This window comes from Macrobrachium nipponense, chromosome 48 (assembly GCF_015104395.2).
Source record: "Macrobrachium nipponense isolate FS-2020 chromosome 48, ASM1510439v2, whole genome shotgun sequence".
In the NCBI taxonomy this organism is placed as follows: Eukaryota; Metazoa; Arthropoda; class Malacostraca; order Decapoda; family Palaemonidae; genus Macrobrachium; species Macrobrachium nipponense.
Genome location: NC_087223.1, coordinates 15,176,349 through 15,198,527, shown reverse-complemented (window position 1 = coordinate 15,198,527; position 22,179 = coordinate 15,176,349). Strand labels below are relative to the sequence as shown.

At 48.0% G+C, this 22,179-nt stretch overlaps 1 protein-coding gene and 1 long non-coding RNA gene across 2 annotated transcripts in view; one reads left to right on the top strand and one right to left on the bottom strand.

Annotated features, from left to right (window-relative positions):
• The window catches only part of LOC135205057 (zinc finger protein 318-like), a gene marked incomplete in the record, with an annotated part of 177,548 nt that overhangs the window by 20,020 nt on the left and 135,349 nt on the right, over positions 1 to 22,179 (bottom strand). Inside the window, 2 exon segments of the mRNA XM_064235327.1 lie at positions 17,956 to 18,074; positions 18,222 to 18,312. Coding sequence (XP_064091397.1) covers positions 17,956 to 18,074; positions 18,222 to 18,312 — 210 coding nt within the window.
• Positions 16,566 to 17,803, top strand: LOC135204941 (uncharacterized). Its single transcript, XR_010312380.1, has 2 exons — positions 16,566 to 17,361; positions 17,732 to 17,803. It is a non-coding gene; the product is annotated as an uncharacterized LOC135204941 (long non-coding RNA).

The window sequence follows — 22,179 nt, the reverse complement described above, 5'->3', positions numbered from 1 at the left end:
GGAGGAAGTGGTGGATATTTACTCCTATCCCTACTGAAAGGGATAGGATGGTGCTCTATTGAGTAGCTCACCTGCATCTCGTCCTTACCCAGCAGGGTGACGACCGTGTCCTCTACCCAAAGGTAGAGGGAAGAAAAAGATGGGAAGAGGAGCCAGTCACACTCTCATTCCTCATCCATTCTTACGGTCACACCAGGACTCGATGCTATTCAGCCTGCGAGGGTCTGGGTTAACTACACAACGTGTTGAGCAACCACCACGGTTCCCAAGGAAAAAGACCCAAGGAACTGTGGGCAATATCCCGAAGGTAGAAGGAGGTGCATGCGGTCCGGTTGGACCAGGCGCCTGCCTTCATTACCTGCGCCACGGAGAAGTTCTTGCGGAACGCGAGAGAATGATGAAGAGGCATCCACACTCATCCTGGGTGTCGAGTTTCTTCAGACAGCTCCGTCGCGCCTTCACAGGACACAGCAGCATAGCCTTCGTATCGGAGGCGGTGAAGTCCATTAGGGAGGGTATTGTGAAGGACTCGAACCAATCGTCAGTTACCGAAGGGTTCTGAGTCTTCGCTACGAAGATTGGTACGAAATCGAGCGTCACAAATCCCCATCCCTTTGTGCTTGACTTCTCGAGAGAAGTCATGCAGTTACCTAAGACGAAAAGAAGGGGATAGTCATATGACCTATCCCTCTTCTCGACTTTGGTTATGTACAGTACTCATACTGACAAGCTATTAAGACGAAGTAATGATTGCTCTGGAACAACCGAACTAAGTCCACAGCATAGTTCGTAACTGACTCGGGCGCTCTGACAGCTGCCGACTGACTGGTTCGGAATCAGTAGAGGCAAGTTGTCCAAGCATCCGGGTAAGTCACGTGACCTTCGCCCTTTAAAGAGTTATGCTGAGAGACCAAACAAATAAAATATTTGTTAGTCACCGATGCCGGACGGCGCGGCGATGATTCTCTTAATGCATAAGCTCAAAAGGCAAAAGTCAATTGCCTTCAAAAGACCGAGGTCCCTGATGGCAAGAAAATCTCATAGACGTTGAATCTCAGCTTAAGGAGAAACAACACTATGTGACGTTGAAGACGAAGGTAGGCAATGAATGCAACCTACGTCTTCCACCTGAATCGAGAGAAGGAATCTCAAGATTCTAAACCTGTGCTTACAAATGACTGAAAACGCTAACCGCCATTTCATTGCTGTCCGGTGTGCAGTGAAAGCGGGCGTTCTTCAGTAATGAAACACAGGGGAGAGCCGCCTGAAGAACTGCTTCTCATGGGCTGAACGTTTGGAAGTAGAGCTGGCAGGTGTGGGAGTAGGCGATGTCTTTCAATACATCTGCTAATCCGGGGTGAACAATGAACAATTGCACACCTCCGAATACAAGATATTTTGAGGACAAACTCAGATTCCGCAAAAATCATTCGCATTATCGAGATACGATGCAGCAAGAGGGACTATTACAGAATTCTGTTACCGTGCGGTAAACAGAAAGATGAGAGTCGAATAGATATCTCTGTTTAAAATTCTCGCAATACCGAAGACGATGAATACTAGCGTCACAGCAGTAGATGGTCATTCATGTATGCGAGAATCCCCGTTAATCAGAGACTTAAGTCCGTGATTGTTGGGCAGAGATACGGTTGGTATTCAATCAAAGCAGGTGAGAAAGACATAACCAACCGTCCATCTCAAAGCGGCAGCTGGTACTGAAATGCCTCGGGCAATTCAATACGCAGTAGCTGTCGCTGACTCGTCATCCTGAGTTGCCAAGTAATCCTTTCCACGAAGGAATGTGTTCGGCTAGAACCACCGAGCATAAAAAGATATGCTCGAGCAATTATATTTATGCGAAACGAATTTCGGTAAATATAAAAGCTTAAATGGTGTTGTTGTGACAACACCATAAGTATATAAAATTGAAACTGGAAACTCCTGGGAGGTTGCAGGCAACCCGAGTTGCAGTTCAATTAGAATACTTTTCGTCTAAGTCGCAATCCGTAGAATAACCAGGATATGCGCCTACCCCTCGGACCATTCAACTGCTTAGCAGAATCATGTCGCGAGGTTAATATACGTAGTATATTTGTAGGATTCTGAACAACGATCTCCATCCTAAATTCTTTCCTTCAAGAAAACAAAATAAGGATTGGAGATCGACCACCTTCGGTCTCTATCAAAGAGAGTGAAGAAGTCTTCCTCGAAGGAAAGCTTCAATGGTGAACAGAATACTAAGACGATAGTTCAAGCCAAACTGGATATTCCCGTCCGTTCTTCTCTATTCCAGGTTGGTCGCCTATTGTGAGATAGTCTTCTTTCAGCAGCAGTCTTCTTCCTAATGCTAGAAATTCCAGGAATTCGAGCATAGGCGAGGTTCCCGATTATCGTGTAACATATCGGGGATTCTTGTCTCGCTCACTTTGGACCGTGGTCTCGCCTAAGTGTTTGGAGATCGTAAGAAACTAACACTCTGAATGCGCTAGAAATTCCGTAGAATTCTAAGCAGTCTGCGAAACCCCCACCGAATTCGTCAAACGATATCGGCTGGTGGTCCTCTCGATTCCCGTAGAAATCGAGAATGGGGCAGGATCCCTCCTCAACGCCGGGGCTTACGTCAGGTAGGACCCGAAGGTCCCCCCGGGTAGCGCAGTCCCCAACGTGGAATCCTACAGAGAAATCTCTGTAGGATCCCTCCCCTTTCCCTCGTAGCCGTAAGGAGAGAGGGAATGGGGGAGGAATTGGATACTCGCTCGCCTTCCCAGTGGAACTAGCAGTTGGAGAAGAGTAGGAGCAGCCATCGCCTTGCGGCGATGGCCTCTCAGAGTCTGGGAAAACGTATCGTCAGGAGAAAACGTTTTCCCGAGGAGGGTTACAAACTCTCACTGTAGGTAAGGGTCTGCCGCCACTGTGAACGTCGTCTGGGTGGGGCTGATCGACACCTGACAGGAGAGAGCCGATACCGTCCTCCGACTCATTCCAGTCCTCGTCGAGGTCGAAACCTCTCAGGAGGACCGAAGGAGTATTTAAATACGGTGTCCGAAGACACGTAGAAACGCCGCTGTCGCAGTAGAGGAGGTGGAAGTAGCTTGATCGACCGGCCAGAACTGAGAGAGCCTTCTTGTCCGGAGACGAGAGACTCTGGTTCAAGACAGAATCGGCAAGCTCCGATCGCGGCAAACCCACCGTCGGTTTGGGTTCCCTCTCGGGCCCCAAAACGACTCGAGCAGAGACATGGGCTCTGCTGGTGGGAGCGGCGATCCTTCCCCCAGGTCGTTGTGCTGACGAATCAGTGCAATAACCTGGGCAAAGTTACTCTGAATCTCGGAAGTTACAGCGTCTTGAGGAGTAGGACCATCCAGTCCCTCCAACAAGAGCAGCTCCCAAGACCCTCCTCCTTCAGAAGAAGGACCAGCAACAGATCCCTGACGGTTGCCTCCAATCACTTGCGCGTACGTCCTGGCTGGTCCTAAGACCATACCTGGCACGTGTGGCGTCGATGACGGGATCGTGAACGGCGCATCTCTCACGAGCACTCCTATATACCTCGCTCTTCCTGGCGTATGCCGAGGAAGTTGAAGGTATCGGAGAGACAGAACTGACGCTACCCCCCCCTCCCCCCCCCTGACGGTCGCCTCCAATCACTTGCGCGTACGTCCTGGTTGGTCCTAAGACCATACGTGGCACGTGCGGCATCGTGACGGGATCGTGAGTGGCGCACCTCTCACGATCACTCCTAGCTACCTCGCTCTTCCCGGTGTAGCCCGAGGAAGTTGAAGGTAGTGGAGAGACAGACCTGACGCTCCCCCCCCCCCGCTCGCTGGCAGGACCAGCGTACGTGGGGGGCTGCAGCCGATCACCAACCCGCGGTGGGGATCGATCTGCAGGCCTGGCCGTGCCGCTCACCTGTGGCGAGCGGCTCGACTGAGCACGTCGACCCCGGTCCCGTGCGTCAGACGAGCTGCAGCTGGTCATCGTATCCGCCCGGTCCCTGTGGGAGCGGCGGTCAGGTGACCTGCAGAGCTCACTTTCGCGGTGAGACCGGTGAGCGTCCTCGCGGCACGTCAAACCGCTGGTACCGTCGGTCGAGGGGACCTGGGGGACCTCTTCCCAGCCTCAACCCGTGGCCGGTCAGAGACCGTCACGTCCACCCGAGGTACCGGCTGGTCGCTGCGAGAGCGGCCGCTGGCCTGGCGAGAGTCACCTGAGCGGCTCTCGACAGTCTTCTGCTCCGTGCCTCGGTCATGACGCTGAGCGAACTCAGGCGTCTTAACTTCAGCTGCACGGTCACCCGAAGGAGACCGTACACTCGGAACTTTTCGCGGACGAGAAACCGAGCCGGTACCTGGCTTAGCAGCAGAGCTGCCAAGACCAGGCGAGGGTGTACCAGCGGTAGCCAGCACACCCTTGGTCCCCGTCTTCTTCTTCTTCTCAGAAGGGGAGACGGGCCCCGTTCCCGAAGGAACAGGAGGACCAGCAGAAGAACCCCCCCGTCACACCGGAGTGTGACGAGCCCTTCGAAGTTCCCGAAGGAGTCTTCTTAGGGGGAAAACCCGGTTACCAGCTGGTCGCTGCGAGAGCGGCCGCTGGCCTGGCGAGAGTCACCCGAGTGGTTCTCGCCAGCCTTCTGCTCCGTGCCGTGGTCTTGGCGCCGAGCGAACTCTGGCGCCGAAACTTTGGCTGCACGGTCTCCCGAGGGAGAGCGTACACTCGGGATCTCCCGCGAACGAGAGACCGAGCCGGAACCTGGCGTAGCGGCATCGCCGCTAGCACCAGGCGAGGAAGTACCAGAGCTAACCGATACTCCTCTGGTCCCCGTCTATTCTCTTCCTTACGGAAGGGGAGACGGGCTCCGCTTCCGAAGGAGCAGGAGGACCAGCAGAAGGACCCTCCGTCCCACCGAGGTGGGACGGGCCCTTAGAAGTTCCCGAAGGAGACTTCTTAGGGGGGAGAGGCAGCCTTCTTCTTCTTCGGCTTATGGGCCTTAGAAGTCGAAGGGGAAGAGGGCAGCAGCAGACGAAGACGAAGATGACACCTTCCTCTTCTTCGTCAGCTCACGCAGGACAGTCGTCAGGTCCTCCATCCAGGCCGGCGGAGTCGGGCCTATTGCCGAAGCAACACGGCCCGACTGCACCTGTCCGGAAGGACCTGGGACTGGGGAAGACACCATGGGCAGGACCAGCATGGACAGGCGCAGGAACCAGGAGCGACAGGAACAGCAACCAGCTCAGGAGCGGCAGGAACAGCGGCAGCGGTAAACACAGAAGGGACAGCCAAGCCAGTAGCGGGAACCACATCAGCGACAGGTACGGCAGGCCCAGCCATCGCCTCGTAGAATCATCGGCAGCCAGCGGGAACCTGGTACTGGCGGCCGGTCCAGGGGCGAGCTGCTGGAACAGCGGAAGTCTGGGGCAGGCAACACGAAGAAAACACAGGCGGCGGCGGCATACCCCTCCTCGGTACGGCGGCGACCGGCCCTAGAAGCGGCAGACGGCGTCACCGACACAGCATGGGGAGTGTAGACCAGCGGGGGGAAGCAGCATAAGCGGCCGTGAAGGTTGTAGTGGAGACCGCTCCAAGGTCACCGCCCCAGACCTCGCTAGACGCTGCAGCAGATCGTGGATGCTAGGCACGCCCTGCAGCCGCAGTGGCCCATACCTGTCCAAGGTCGTCTCCCACGGATGTAGCACCTGCGGTAGCACAGACAGATTAGTAAGAGGGGTTCCCTCACGCACGGGGGGGAGACATGCCCCACCCGAACGGAAGGAAGACCCCAAACAAAATACAAAATACGAGGAAGCTGAGCGAGGGGGCAGGAAAGAAGAAAGACGAAGAATCGGATACCAAGGGAGTCGCGGGAGAGCTTTCCGACGACTTCCTGGCAGACCTTCGCTTCCCCTACCCCCGCACAGCAGTGAAAAGTAATATGAAAATGAAACAGAATACTGCACTTGCAATTCACTTCATAGAACTTAAAGGGGGAAAGATCAATTCCCGGGTAAGAGCGGAAACTTATCCATAATAATATGATCTATCATAATTATAAATGAAAATGAACAATACTGCACTTGCGAATTCACTTTCACAGCAATAAATCGTAAGGATTAATTCCCGGGTAAGAGCGGAAATTGATCCAAAATTAAATTTGATGCAATTAATAAATGAAAATGAAAAGAAAACTGCATTGCGAATCCACTTTCATTGCATTCTATTCATACAAAATAAGAGGCTCGTGCCGAGCGCAATCAAGCTCTCGGCAACGAACGCACAGGGCAAAAATATAATGAAAAAGAGTACTTACATCTTTCAATTACACACTTTCGCCCAAAATACATGACTCGGCGCGAGTGCGCCCGCCCTCGGCACCGAGACATAATTAAATTCAATTTCATGAAAAGAGCGGAAATCGCCGCCTCTACGGCGATAGCTCCATGTTGATTCATAATTAAGTAATGAAAATGAAAACAGTGTACTTACAGTTTCATTTTCAAGATCAAACAAACCATTAGTAGAAAACACAATATAAACAAAGCATACGACGATGAAACGGGCAGAGAGCGATGACGAACACGTCCTTCACACCCGCGGCCGAAAGCAAAAAGTGATTCTTCACCTCTCGGGCGCGCGGGCGCGCGCACGATCGGACAAGCAGTTAACTACCGTTCTCCCCTTGTTCGAAGCTTACGACCGTCCCAGCTGCCGCTAGTTACCTTCCTATTGTTAAAGGACCGAGGGTTTGTATTACGTATCGTAACAAATTGTGATTTGTTCTGACACGTTATACAAACCCTCGGTCCTTTACATAAGGAAGACTCGCTTATTGGTGTTCGCCCAACCTAAGTTCCCTCCCTGGTCATAAGAGCAAAAGGGGTTAACCTAGCCTCTGTCCAACTGCTCGGAGTGAGAACTGCAGGAACAGTGGCCAGACCTCTAGACCAATTCATAAGAGGGAGGCAAGCGTACCTCTTATGAATAGCAAGCAAGAACTAATGTCCTAGGTAAGAAGCCAAATATAAAGTATTAGGTTTTTCTTACTGATGTCTGCTTCCCCCCCTGCTAGGGAAGGGACGGATAAACACTTCTATCCTTAATGAAAGGGATAGAATGGAGCTTGGTAACGTAGCTTACCTGCACCGTCGTCCTGTCCAGCATTGTGACGACCACTACCCTCTGCCCACAGGGAGAGGGAAGAAAATAGAAGGAAGAGGAGCCAGTTACTTACTCATTTACTCTCCATTCATGCAATATCACAAGGACGAGATGCTACCTTGTCCTGTAAAGGAGCTGGGTAAGCTACACAACTTGTTGAGCAGCCACCACGGGTCCCAAGGAAAACGTGTCCAAGGACCTATGGGCAATATCCCGAAGGTAGAAGGAGGTGAAGGTGGTCTGGTTGGACCACACCCCTGCCTTCAGCACCTGTGCGACGGAAGTTCTTGCAGAATGCAAGGATTGGACCAATGCCTCTTAACTTTGTGGGCTCTCGGGCGAAAGGTACTGGTGTCGGCACTCCTGTTTGAGTCGTACGCTTTCCTGATTACCTCACGAAGCCAACTCCTTTCTTGGTCACCCCAGTGCTAACGAAGAGGCGTCAACACTCAGGCCTCAGGTGTCGAGTTTTCTTCAGATAGCGCTCAAGGACTAGGGCCAGCTCTGTATCCTTTGACTCCAGAGCCAGAGACAGAGAGGAGCTTCTCTCAGCGAAGAAAGATGAGGAAATCAGCTACCTGCTGAAAGAGTGGCTCTGAGCAGAGAGAGACCCCATCTACGACACCAACCACAGAAGACGGACCACTTTCCCTGGTATACTGCTGCAAAGGACCGTCTGAGGTATACAGCCATCTCTGCTGCTGCTCGGCGAGAAAAGCCTCTCACTCACAAGAGATGGTGGATAACTGCCAGCCGTGAAGACACAGGGAATGTACTGCCTGGTGGTACTGTTCTACATGTGGCTGACACAGCAGGTTGTGCCATGGGGGAATCTCTCGCGGTGCCTCCGAGAGATGCCAGCAGGTCCGGATATTAAATGGCCTGAGGCCATTTGGGTGCCACCAGAATCATAGAATCATCCGAAGATTGCTGGTGACCAGCACCCTGCTGATCACCTTGCAAATCAGGCAGAATGGGGAAAAGGCGTAGACTACGAGGTTGTCCACGGGTGTTGGAACACGTCCTCTACAGCTGCCCATGGGTCCGGCACAACTGAGAAGAAAACCTGAAGTTTTCTGTTGTGCCAGGTGGCGAACAGATCCACTACTGGACGCCCCCACAGGTTAAAGAGCCTTTCCGCCACATCTGAGTGAAGAGACCATTCGGTCCCAATCACCTGATTCTGGCGGCTGAGCATGTCTGCCACTACATTCCTCTTGCCTGGAATGTATTTAACTGACAGCTCTACCGAGTTAGTTACGCCCCACTCGTGGACCTGCATCATCAACTGGTGCAACGGGAGGGACACAAGGCCCCCTAGTTTGTTGACATATGCCACTACGGTGGTGTTGTCGCTCATCAGTACCACTTGAGTGTCCCATCAGTCGTTCCTTGAGTTCCAGGAAGTTGATGTGAAGGTGCCTGTTGTGATGGTTTCACACTCCTGCAACCAGCAACTCTTCCAGGTGTGTGCCCCAACCCTCGGTCGATGCATCTGAGAACAGAAGCATCTCTGGAGGGGGGGGAGGGGGGGTGGTACACATGGGGACTCCTATCAAGAGGTTCCTGTCGTCTAGCCACCAGGCAAGGTCCTCCCTTACTTCCTCGGTGAGAGGAAACAGGAAAGACAGTGGATCCCGTGCCTGTGACCAGCACTCCTTTAGTCTCCATTGAAGAGACCACAGGTGAAGACACCCGTGAGGGACTAACTTCTCTAGTGACGACAGGTGACCGAACACAACTTGTCACTGGTGAGCTGACTGTTCCTGTCGTGACACGAATCGTCTGGCTGCCTCCCTGAACCTGCTGATCTGCGAGTCTGCGGGGAAGACTCATGCTGCTATCGTATCGATCAGCATGCCCAGGTACTTTATCCTCTGCTTGGGTTTGAAATCTGACTTCTTTACATTTACCACGATCCCCAGATCGCGGCATAAGTTGAGGAGGCGATCTCTGTCTTGTAACAACTGCGAGTGGGAGCTCGCCAGGACCAGCCAATCGTCAAGATACCTCATCAGACGTATCCCGACTGAATGGGTCCAAGCCGACACCAGAGTGAACACTCGCGTGAACACCTGTGGGGCGGTTGGGAGACCGAAGCAAAGTGCCCTGAATTGGTACGCTGTTCTGTTGGGGATAAAGCAGAGGTACTTCCTGGAGGACTGGTGGATGGGTATTTAGAAATATGCATCCTTCAGATATCGTTCTCCCTGACGGAATCGAGCACTGAGCGTGCCATTTCCATCATGAACCAAGTCTGGTGAACGAAACAGTTCAAGGGAGAGAGATCTATCACCGGTCTCCAGGCCCCCGTAGCCTTCTCCACCACAAAAAGTCCGCTGTAGAACCCCAGTGACTGATCTCCCACGATCTCCACAGCTCCTTTGCTCAGCATGGTCTTCACTTCTTGTGTCAATGCTACGTCCCTGGCAGAACCGGGGACGTACGTTTGAAGGTGGACCGGGTGTGAGGTGAGGGTTGGCCTCGACTCGAAGGGCAGTAGGTATCCCTCCTAAAGGACATCCACTACCCTAGTCTCAGCTCCGTAGCGCTGCCAAGTTGCCCAATGGCTTGCCAGGCAATCCCCCCTCTTCTGGCAGCAGTTGAGGGGGAATGCTGTCCCTAGCGTTTCCCTCTCTTCCCCTTCCGCTTAGCCCCTTTCCAGTGAGAGAAGGAGGCTTGAGAGGAGGGCTGACACTCACTTCTCGAAGCGAAAGAGGAAGGCTGGGTCTTTCCTCAACGGTGCCGATGTCTTGGGAGCGGAGGAGGCACTAGCTAAGCTCCGAGGTTTAGCTGCAGTTGAACGAGACAGGCCACAAGTCTTTGTAACTGCCTGGTGTACTAAGCGGTTGTCCTCAGCTCCCTGCTTTTCCACCACAGCGTCCACCATCTCTCTGGGGAAGAGAGAGGAGGAACCCAGCAACGGTCCATTGCATAGATCCAATGTCACCTCATGACCAGCTGCCCTGGTTACGCGAGTCAGGACGGCGTCCCATCTCCTCAAAACCATGTTGGCCCACAGGTTGGCCATCTGGTGGGCGAGGTAGGAGATGGCCCTACCTCCAGACTGGTAGTCTCCCGAACGCCAAGTCCTCCTCAGGAACAATAGCTCCCAAGGAGGCTGTGACGGACCACAGATCCAGCCAGGAGATGGCCTGGAAAGCTGCCATTGCAGTGGATTCCAGAGCCGATGCCTCTTGCTGTGAGAACAGAGGTTCTCAGACAGCAGGTGATAAACAGGCACTCCTGGAGTTAGACGAGCTAGCTCCGGGTCAACCTGCTTGGTCGGTAACAGGTCTACCCAAGGCACGTAGAGGCGCCGCTGACGAGGCAGGGGAGGGGGAAGCAGCTTGTCCAACCTGCTGGCTCTGAGTGAGGCCTCTTGTCCGGAAACAAGGGCATTCACTTGGTCCGGCACACCGTCGGCCATGGAAGACCGGGGTAGTCCCACCGTCACTCTGGGTTCCTTCTTAGGACCCCAAAACAACTCTAACCTCGATGGAGGGTTAGAGGGAGCAACCACTGATCCTTCCCCGAGGTCACTGTGCTGTCAAATCAGTGCAATGACCTCTGCAAAGGACCTCTGTATCTCGGGGTTGATCGTGTCCTGAGGAGATGGACCATCAGATCCATCCAGGCCGATCACCTCCCGAGACACACTTTTTTCAGAAGGAAGAACCTCGCCAGACCCCTCGTGGTCTCCTCCAACCACTTGAGCGTATGATCTGTTTGGTCCTAGGACTGAACCAGGCTCGTAGGATCACGTGGCCGGACTGTAAGGAGCACACTCCTCACAGTCACTCCTGTTTGTCTCGCTCCTCCCGGTGTAGCCCGAGGAGGTTGAAGGGACAGGTGAGGAAGACCAGACGCTCCTACCCTGCGTACCAGCAGAGCTGGCAGGCTGGGAGGACTGCAGGTCTGGACCAGCGGGCTCCCTGTGGAGAAATGCTGGACTGAGGATGGTACCATCGGTCTCATGCGTCACGGGAGCTGCTACCAGCCGTGCGAGCCGTCCGGTCCCGGTGGGAGCGACGGTCGGGTGACTGGTAGCGTCTGCTAACGCTGTGAGAGAGAGCACCGTCCTCACGACACGTCATGGTCACAGAAGCAGCCGAGGCTGTTCCTAGTGACCAGGGGAACCTCTTCCCAGTCTCGACACGTGAACGGTCTGGTGGGACCGTCATGTCAACCCTGGGAACCTGACGATCGCTGCGCGATTGATCGCCGGTTAGGCGAGAGTCACCCGAGCGTACTCAGTCGTCTGGTTCCTGGCAGCACAATCACCGGTAGGTGACCATACACTCGGTGATGCTCGCTTGCGAGTGGCCGAGATGGTTCCCGGTCTGGAGATGGAACCCTTAGAAGTGTCTGAGTGAGATTTCTTGGGGGGAGGAGGAGGAGGAGGAGGAGGAGGAGGAGGAGGAGGAGGAGGAGGAGGAGGAGGAGGAGGAGGAGGAGGAGGCAACCTTCTTCTTCCTCGGCTGGAGGGCCTTGGAAGTCGAAGGGGATGAGGCGGCAGAAGACGAAGACAAAGATGAAGACGAAGAAGACAATGACACCTTCCTCTTCTTCTTCACCAACTTCCTCAGGATAGTAAACAGGTCTCCCATCCAGGCTGGGGTGGTTGTGGTGGCAACGGGGCCCAACTCCACCCGGCGACGGCAACAGGAGGGCGACCTAAGGGCGAGCTCTTCGGGCACTCGAAGTCAGGGGGAGGAGCGAGGACAGCAAAACCAGGTGGAGGTGGAACCATCTCCCTCCGGGGCACATATGGCAACGGAGCTCGTACTGCAGCCAAGAGGGTGACCGTGGTCACGTGCTGAGAATACACCAGGTGAGGCAGAGCTGCATAACCTGGTATCGACACAGTCATAGTCATCCTTGTCTCCATCCCGTGAGTGACCAGGGCTGCAGCAAGATGAAAGATAAGCCCCTGAATACTCGGAGTGCCCGGAAGGCTCAGCGAGCGCCACACCTGCTGAAGATCCCCACCCGCAGAGGCAGACACACCATAGGAAGCAACAGTCTGGTTAATGGGGGGAGGGGTTCCTGTTCGCTCAGAGGGGGAAGGATCCCACCCTGAGCGGACAGAAGACCCCAGTACAACTCAAGGTCGGGGTGTCGCCCTCCTTCCTCTGCACTAGACAAATCGAGTGAAGAGGCGGAGGGGGACACGTCTCCCGAAGGAGAGAGAGCCATACGCGGGAGCTGATGAGGAAGGAGAAAAGAAGATGCCGTATCAGTCACCATAGGTGTCAAGGGAGAGCTTTCCGACGACACCTTGGCGGCCCTACGTGGCTTCTTCCTCTTCTCTTACAGCTCCCATTGCTCCTCCAACCAAGAGACACAAATATCACATGTAAAGGACCGAGAGCATTCACGCCCTCGGCACCTAGTACACAATGGATGAGGGTCCACAACATTGCTGGACCTAAAAGCCCCACACTTATGGCCTCCCACTCTAGGGCACACTCTTTGGTTGGATGGGGGGCAAGAGGGCTTCTCCAATTTGTGGGACTGCATGGTCAATCCAGCGATGCAATACCACAAATAATAAACAAATAACAATAAGAGTATTTAGCCACTTCACACTAGTATTCTAAAAAACAGGTTGAAAAGTAAGTAGGCTTGACACAATCTCACGACAGAGGCGAGCAGAGAGGCGAGCATGTCTTCACCTGACGACGGTCAAAAGTAGTGGTATGTTTACCTCCAGTATGGCGGGACTCCCGACCCTCGGACAAGCAGTTACTGCAGAACTACCTTGTCAGTAAATCTTACGACCGGTCCAGCTGGAGCTGAATAGTAATTCCTTATGTAACGGACTGAGGGTTTGTATAACATGTCGGAACAACTGCATTTTCACCTGACCAGAAGACCCTCCTACCGAAGAAGACTGTACTGAGGAGGTAGAGGCAGGAGACAGAGAAATAGACAACGCAGAAAGTTACCTGAGAAGAAGAAATACCAAAAGTCGAAGATGAAGGGACAGCGGAAGACGCGAGAGCTGCAGGAAAGATAGGAGAAGAAGCTGAATAGGAGACTGAAAAAGGAGCAACAGAGAATGTGGGAGCGGAAGATGAAGCAAACGATAACTCGGAAGAAGAAGACTCCTCAGAACGAAGGGACAAAAAGTACATGGAATATGCCCTTCCTTGATAATCCTGAAGCATATCCAACATGAATTCTGGACACTCCTGTGTCACATATTCTCTAATGTTAGAGAAACCTTTCAAAAAAATCCTCTCACCATAGTCTGTTACCTTTTGAAAGACCCAACAAATACTCCACCACATCCAATTGCCGATCACGCAAACCACTTTTAGAAGACAAAAAAAAAGACATACCAGAATCCGCCTTATTCGGCGAAGGAGGAAGGAAAAGCACAGAAGGGGGAAACTAAAGTAGAATTTCAGAAACAGTAGAAAGAGTTAGGAGCTAAGGCAAAAGGATTCTGCACCACAGGAACTGAAACACTGACTTGAGACTTTGAGCCAGACTGAAAACGAAGCGATGACAGTGAAACTTTTGCTGGAACACAGGTTCCACTCGAACCCAAAACCGGAGCCCGTCCAGGAGAACGACTCTGCACACCTAATGCTTTCTCCTCCCCACCAAACCCGGACCTAACTGTCTTTGTCAGACCTAGATCCTGATCCTGGTAAACACTATCAACATTAAATTTATCATCAACAGTACAAGGGGGTAGGGGGGATCCTTCACAGCCTGCTCCGCGCCGGGGGGGCTGGCAGAACTTACCCACTCGGAGGCTTGCGGTTCTCCATTATCCTCAGCATCTGCTGGGGCTGGTGCTGGAGCAGGCAGGGGAGCTGAAAAGGAAGAAGGATTAGACATCCTAACGTTACTACTATCCCTATGTGAAAAAGACTAGCTATTAAATTTGTCTTACTACTTGCAATCCTATCCACTATCTGTTTGACTACCTCTGAACTCGCTAACTCTTTAGACTGATCTGTAACAGATGCCTGGGACACCAGAGGCAATGAAAAATCTAACTGCCATTTGCCGCCCTTACTAGCCAATGACTTGCAATGTATGTAATCCTCCATCTCTTCTATCGTCCAATCGGACCATTCATCTTCCTATATACCTGACAGATTAAATGTCTATCATGTCTCAAAGTACTCGTACATCTCTTGCTGGAAGAACAGGAGCGATGAACACTAGTCTCCACAGTCGTAGGGGAGGTAGAAGTCAAAACCGAAGTCTCTGTAGTAGGGGGTGAAAGAAAAGACTTGTTCATGATAACCAAAGGGGTCCGTGAACCGGCAAATCCAAATTCAAAAAACGTTCCACGTCAAAAATAACCAGAAAAGCTCAGCAACCGAGCCGAAGTCATAAATCCAGGAGAAAAACCGGTAAATACAAACAAGGTCTTCACCAGCAATCCAAAATACAAAGAGAAGTCGGGCATTAGGATTAAACATTGCATTGCTGAAGGAAACAACCCTCCAACAGCACGAACAAAAAGCAATTGACAAAGGTAGGAATATCGGGTCACGCCTGTGTCAGCGTTGCCAACCGTTTCTTATGGTAGCTCAAGTGACAAGATTTTATTTGCAGCGTTGGTAACGCTGGCTGTTAAAACTTCCCACTAGTGGGATTGGTAATTGAGAGCTGTTCTGGCTAAGTGGGATTAAGGGTGAATTCAAGTGTTCAGGGAGTGTAATGCAATATTATAATTACAGGTCACACAATACCATAACAGATAAGAATTAAAGTCAGTAACGAATTCTGAGAATATTTACTATTGTAAAATATTTATGTGACATCTTGGGATGGGGAGATATATATACATTATCCTATGACAGCTCAAGTCAAATGACCTCCCCTATCCTCTAAAGAGCTACTCAAGTTGCTTTGTAAGAGTTGCAAAAGTCATTCATAGCCCATGGAAAATCTTGAACATATAAATCTTGTAAACTGTATGGTGCAAAATCTTGAACATATGTAGGTATATGTGACCCAGAATCCACCAAAAAGGATATTAACCCTTAAATGCCGAAGCGGTATTTTAAAAATCATCTCCCGTATGCCGGCGGCGTTCGCGAGTGAGCGCCGAAGTGGAAATTTTTTTTTTTTTCAAAAAATCACAGCACGCTTAGTTTTCAAGATTAAGAGTTCATTTTTTTCATTCTGAAATGAAAAAAAATATCATTATCATATATATAAATATTGGGATATATGACAGTGTGAAAAAAATTTCATATATAATTGTATACAAATCGAGCTGTGAGCAAAACGGTTAAAGCTAACGAGTTCATTTTTTTTCGTTGTATTGTGCACTAAATTGCGATCATTTTGGTATATAACACATTGTAAAACAATCAAGGCAACAGAGAGAAAATATCATCACAAAATGATGCATGAATTCGTAACGTGCGGACGTAAAAAAAAAAGCAGTTTTCAAAAATTCACCATAAATCGAAATATTGTGCTAGAGACTTCCCGTTTGTTACAAAATGAAGGTAATTGATTGAATATTACTAGACTGTAAGTGTTGTAGCTTACAATTGCAGTTTTTTACCATTTCGGTCAAGTTAAAGTTGACCAAAGGACAAATTTTTTCTATTTATCGTTATTTATATGAAAATATTTCAAAACTGATAAAAGCTACAACCATGGGTTGTTTTTATTTGTATTCTACATGAAATTGTGCACATTTCCATATATAAAACTTTATTAACGGCTAATTTAAAATGGTGTAAACATTACGACAATCAGACAAAAAATTTAATTATTTTTTCGAAGAGTTACCGTGCGGACGTAAGGAAAATTTTTTTTTTTCATAAATTCACCATAAATCGAAATATTGTGCTAGGGACTTCCAATTTGTTGCAAAATGAAGGTAAATGATTGAATATTACTAGAATATGAGAGTTTTAGCTTACAATTGCGTTTTTCTACCATTATGGTAGAGTCAAAGTTGACCGAAGGTTGAAATTTTGGCACTTGTCGTTACTTATATGAAAATATTTCAAAACTGGTAAAAGCTGCAACCATGAGTTGTTTTTAGTTGTATTCTACATGAAATTGCACACATTTTCATATAAATACTCCATGTAAACGGCTAATATAAAATGGTGCAAAAATTATGTCAAAGTGACAAAATAATTTTTGAGATGTGTCGCTGATACTTTTTAGTGAGAAGAAAGAAATTCGCCCTTGCCACACCTGAGGGTAACGATTGTAAACAAAACAATGCCTTGATCCGTGAGCTCCCAGCATCCCCCAGGCGCGATTCAAAAAGTTTATGCTTAATAGGCCTATAACTACTTTCCGCGAATTTTGAAAAAAACCTTTTTTTCGTCGACGTACTATACATCCAATCGGCATACGACAGACAATTTTAGTCAACGTTTAATACGTCCAATCGGCATTAAAGGGTTAAGGGACCGCCCGTCAAAAATGACGAAATATTTTGAAAAAAGTCGATTTCTAGTGAATCAACCATCGAATACTTCATGGAAATGGCAACCCACTCCCGAAGTTTCAGAGCAATATATTGATTCTAACTATTTTTCTACAATATTTTGCTAAAATAAGTTATTATTTTGACAATCACACTCTTATTTCCCTATTATTAGGTTATACAGCGTATAATATAAATATACAAGGAATTATATACGTATACATATATCATGAATAAAAATAATGTTTAGCAACTCGTCCACTGCTATACGGTAGCGAGTAGGCGATGGACTGGAGCTTTGGAAGTCAGTGCCTTGAAGGCTATCTTAGCAGACGGTCGTCTGTGTCGTCTGCTCGCGTGACGTTTCTTGTGTTTCGTCTGCTACTGTCACCGTTCATCGGGCGATTTTTTAGATTTATCTGGATTCTCTACACTGCAAATCATTTCTGCAATGCCCAGGAAGAAAGGCTACATCAAGAGGATGGCCGAAGCAGTTGAGAAAGCGAGAGAGGTGAAAAGGAGGAAACTGGACGAGCGTCAGCCATTTTAACTCCATCACCAACAGCTGATCCTCCCCAGCCATCAACGAGCCATATGACCGCCACCACACCACTGCCTCCCTCCACCACTGGTGCTCCAACACAAACTCTCACCAGTTCAGTGCGTAGAAAGATCAGTATTAAAAAAAAAAGAAAAAGAAGGTGTACAATAGCTGCTCTGCTGGAGCATACTAGTCGCCGTGGGATGTGTCAACTTTAAATGCCATTTTCTCAAAAGTGAGTTATTGTCTTTTAAACCACTACTTCTTCGTTAGTTTTTATCCGATTTTCACAATTTTTTTTTCATTGTATTCGTCTTTAAAAGTTCTATAACTTGCTCAGAACCAATCTTTGAAAATGTTTCTCTTTCTTTATTTAAAATTACATTATTTACGTAACAGATTTTTATTACAAATTTAAACGCAAAAATAATAACTTTATCCCTCTAAAGTACAAATTTTGTTTTAAGGAGATTGTTGACACACTCTTTAGCTATTAAATGAGACTAGGTTTAGCTTCCTATCTCTGATAGTTTTAAAGCAGTAGCAGTTTTTTTGGATGCATACGAAAATGCCCTTTTTTATTTTATTCTTCTTTTCTATTGCAGATTTTGCATTCAGCAGATGGGAGAAGAGTCCAGGTATCAAGATTGCCCTAAAATAAAATTTTCAATTAGTTACCATGTGTTTTTGTAACCCATGTCATTTTTTGCCATGCCCCCCTTAAGCAAACAAATATATGTCCCCTGAACCACAAGAGTTTAAACTTAATATTACAGGTATCGAACTAGTAGAATGAATAGAAGTAATTAGGTAACTATACTAATTATACCTTATAGTTTGAAGTGTGAGTGTCACTTTCAGGATGCTTTACAGCCTCTGCAACGTCTCTCAAAAACACATCACACAGCGAACAGTAGACAGCGGGCAGCGAGTGAATAAACTCTGATCCTGAAACGAGGGTATTTACAACTAAGTTCCAATACTAGAGGTGTTTACTGTAAACATACAGTGGACGTATAAGGACTTTATTTTTCAAGTTGAACCCTTCTTCTGTGTAATCACAAGGCTGAGGACTTTAGTTTGCATAATACTCACCTAAAATAGGAATGGGTATCATTTGTACATCCGGGGGCAACGGTTTCTTTTCCTCTCTCACGGCTTTTGCTAACCATGGCTTGGGGTTATTCTGAAACACAAGGGACGTTATTCAATGTGTGTGTTCATGCTGAGAATGAGAAAAGCAAACTCTCGAGGGAGTGAAAGATTTGTTAATAAAGTTACAAACTAAAGCCCCTTTAGTGTCACTTTTTACCATTTGGGGTCCTCAGAAAGTACAGTCTAATCTGTCAGCTTTAAAATATAGGTTTAAAAATGATGCAATCACGTTAAAAGTTCCTAGAAGATGGAAAAAGGCAAAATACAAGAAAAAGTACATGCTTGACAGCCCTAAAATTCATTGATATATCTTCATCTATGTATTAATATGTCGTCTATTTCACAAAAATTATATTTCATAATACAGTAAGATTTTTGTATACTTACCAAGTAGTTACATAGCTATCGTTTCTATCCGTCAGCAGCTAGAATTTTTTAAATTCGTGATAGCGCAATTTTGTTTTGGTTAGGCGATTACCTGCCACCCAATACCAGGGGAGAGAGGAACCAACTCAGCATGGAATTCAGTTGTTTATGCCCTTTTATCCATGAGAGGGGAGGAGGGAGTGCTCTCATTATGTAACTTACTTGCTAAGTATACAAAAGCTAAGTATACAAAATCTATCTTATAAAAATGACATTTTTATAATAAAGTTTTATAAACATACTTACCAAGTAACTGAACAGCTACAGTCAAACCCACGCACTAGCTAAAAATTGAAAATCACATTTAGAGATTCTTTTGTTTTTGGGTAGGAGATACGGATCCCGCCCACCACCAGGAAGGATAAGTGCAACAAGGCTGAATACTTCAATTTGTTTACGTCCTATGCCCATCAGAGGGGAAGAGGGAGAGCTTTGATACTGTAATTACTTAGTAAGTTTATAAATTTTTTTTTATAAAAATGTCATTTTTATATGCTATGAAGCTTACCAAATAATTACATAGCTGAATCCCATGTTAAGGTTGGATTCAAGGATATAACTCAAATAGTAATTAGCAAAATCAGGAACAGTAATAAAAACTAGTACTTGAGCTGCACAAGTAGATACTACCTCTGGTTGGCGCTCATCTTAACTGTAGCAACACGGCTATATAGCCGTCAGGCGCTACACCAAATAAAAATCAATACCAATCTGACAAAAACAAATAAGACTGATGGGTACCCTAGGCATTTAGTAACCCCCCCGCACCCCAAACTCAACCTAATCAAGGCGAAAAAGGTTGAATAGGAGAATAACTCCTACGTTTCCTCCCCCAACACCACATCAGCCACTGAAAGAGGACCGAGAGTACTGCAACTATCAGAAACAGTTTCCACTTCTTTCAATTTATGTCGTAAACACTGATTTGCATTTCCAAAAAGTAGTTTGCATATGCACTGATGAAGACATATTATGCCTGAATGCCAATGAAGTGGCCACTGCCCTAATTTCATGGGATTCCAATTTAAATACAAGAAGAAAGTCTTGACTTATTTTAGTGTGTGCTTCCACAATAGCTCCCTCAAAAAGAAAGAAATCGCATTCTTGGAAAGCAGTTTCGAAGGGTTTTTAACAGCGCACCAGAGATTACTTGATAGACCTCTGACGTTTTCTGTCTTAAACAGGTAATATCTTAAAAGCACTTGCAGGGCAAAGGGATCTCTTTTCCTCATCTGGTCCAAGAAACTCCATCAAATTCTTGATGACAAAGGAATGAGGCCAAGGATTAAAAGACTTCTCACTTTTGGCTAGAAAGCCTAATGTAAAAGAACAAATCACATTTCCATTGGAAAAGCCAAAAAATTTGTCAATGGTGTTTGTTTGTATGGTGTTTTTACGTTGCCTGGAACCAGTGATTATTCAGCAATGGGACCAACGGATTTACGTGACTTCCGAAACACGTCGAGAGTGAAGTTCCATCACCAGAAATACACGTCTCTCACCCCTCAGTGGAATGCCCGAGAATCGAACTCTCGGCAACAGAGGTGGCAGGCCAAGACCATACCGATCACGCCACTGAGGCGCTTTTGTGAATGGTGTGCAACTCACTAATTATCTTTGCTGTCGCTAGTGTGCGCAGAAAAAGTGTCTTCTTGCATTATTTCTTCTGCACTATTTGTGGAAGTTTGCCCACTTTGCCTGGTAGACCAGAGAAGAAGACTGTCATCTCCACTTTGCAACAGCCTCCGCAATTGGTTTTGAAAACCCTTTCACTCTGACAAGACGTTTGACAGTCTGAAACGTGTCAACAGAAGTTTTGATGAAACCAGAGGAAATGCAGTTGTCTGAGGAGCTTTACCCTTTGTGGAAGAAGTCTTGGGAAATCTATCAGGAGAGACAGGAGGTCCAGGAACCATTCTCTTCTTGGCCAAACCGGGGCTACTAGTCATCCTGGAGTTCTGATGGGACATAAATTTTTCAACACCCCCTTGACCATGCTGAAAGGAAGGAAGGCGTAGACATCTAAATTTTCCCAATCTAGAAGCATGATATCTGTGGCCCATGCTCAAGGTTCTGGAATCGGGAAGCAGAACAACGGAAGGCGATGGTTTTTGATGTTGCAAATATCATATGAATGACGTTCTCCATAATTTCCATAGATCCTTGCACACCTGTGGAACCAACATCCACTCCGTGGGGACTACTTGACTGTGACGGCTGTGCTTTTCTGCCAACACATTCATCTTCCCTTGAATGAACCTAATTACAATCGTTGTTCAATTCTCCTTTGCCCAAAGTAGCAGACTCTTCGCCCTTTACTTTAATCTGTGAATGCACCTTTACAATAAGATTTCTGAAGAAGAACGCAAGCACATTTTTAGAAATTGGGCGCAATGGGTTCCTGACAGAACACCACAAGTGATTAGAGGGGCCACGAATCTTCTCTGTTCTCTGAAGAAAGTACACAAGGATCCCTCTTCTTCCTCTGGTCCTATAAAGTCTGTAAGGTTTTTGATAAAAAAAAAACCCAAGGTTAAAAGCACATACTGCAGTACCTTGTGCAAACCCAATTCTCTTATCCATCGAGTGAAGCTCACTCACCCTCTTCACCATGGATAAAGCTACCAAGAACAAGGTTTTCCTCATGAGGCCTCTGAAAGAGGCTGCGCTCAACGGATCAAAGCATTGTTCAGACAGCCATTTAAGAACCATGTCCAAATTCCAGGACATCCAGGACAGTGACTTAGGCTCTTTTTGTTTCTCTGTGTCACAAGATTTGATTAGACCTGAAAGATCTTTATTAGCAGCCAAATCTACAACTCTATGCATGAATACAGAGCTCAGCTTTGTTATATATCCCTTGATTGTCAACATAAACAGGCTCCCGGACAAGCTTAAGTATAGCTCAAAATCTGGAACTTTCGCTATACGTAGTCGTCTTAGAAGACGAAATGTTGTCCCTTGCACCAGGACCGGAAGACTGTTCACTTCGCATGGTACGCATTGCTTGAGGATTTTCTTCTGCATTAAGCAATAGCTCTAGCAGCTTGGCTTGAATAGCCTTTCACTCGTAAGAGTCGTTGGACAGTCTGAGCGCGGTTAGGGCCAGAGTGGACAGTCCGTGCTTGGTAGAACTGTCAGAAATGGGGCTGTCTGAGCAGACTGATGTTTTGAAGCAACATCTTTGGAAAATCCGTGAGCAGCTCTAACAGGTCCGGAAACCATTTCTGAGCAAGCCAGAATGGTGCAATAAGGGTCATGGAAATGTTCCAGCGAGACCTAAACTTGTTTATGACCTCTCTCACCATCTGTTGCCCATGCTTGCGGGTCCCGGGCTGGAGAGCAGTAAAGGGGGAGCCAGTGGTTCTTGGCAGTTGCAAACAGATCTAAGACCGGTTTGCCCCAGTTTCCTTGGATCTAAGACCGGTCTGCCCCAGTTTCCTTAAAAACAACAATGGGTCCAATGTCCACT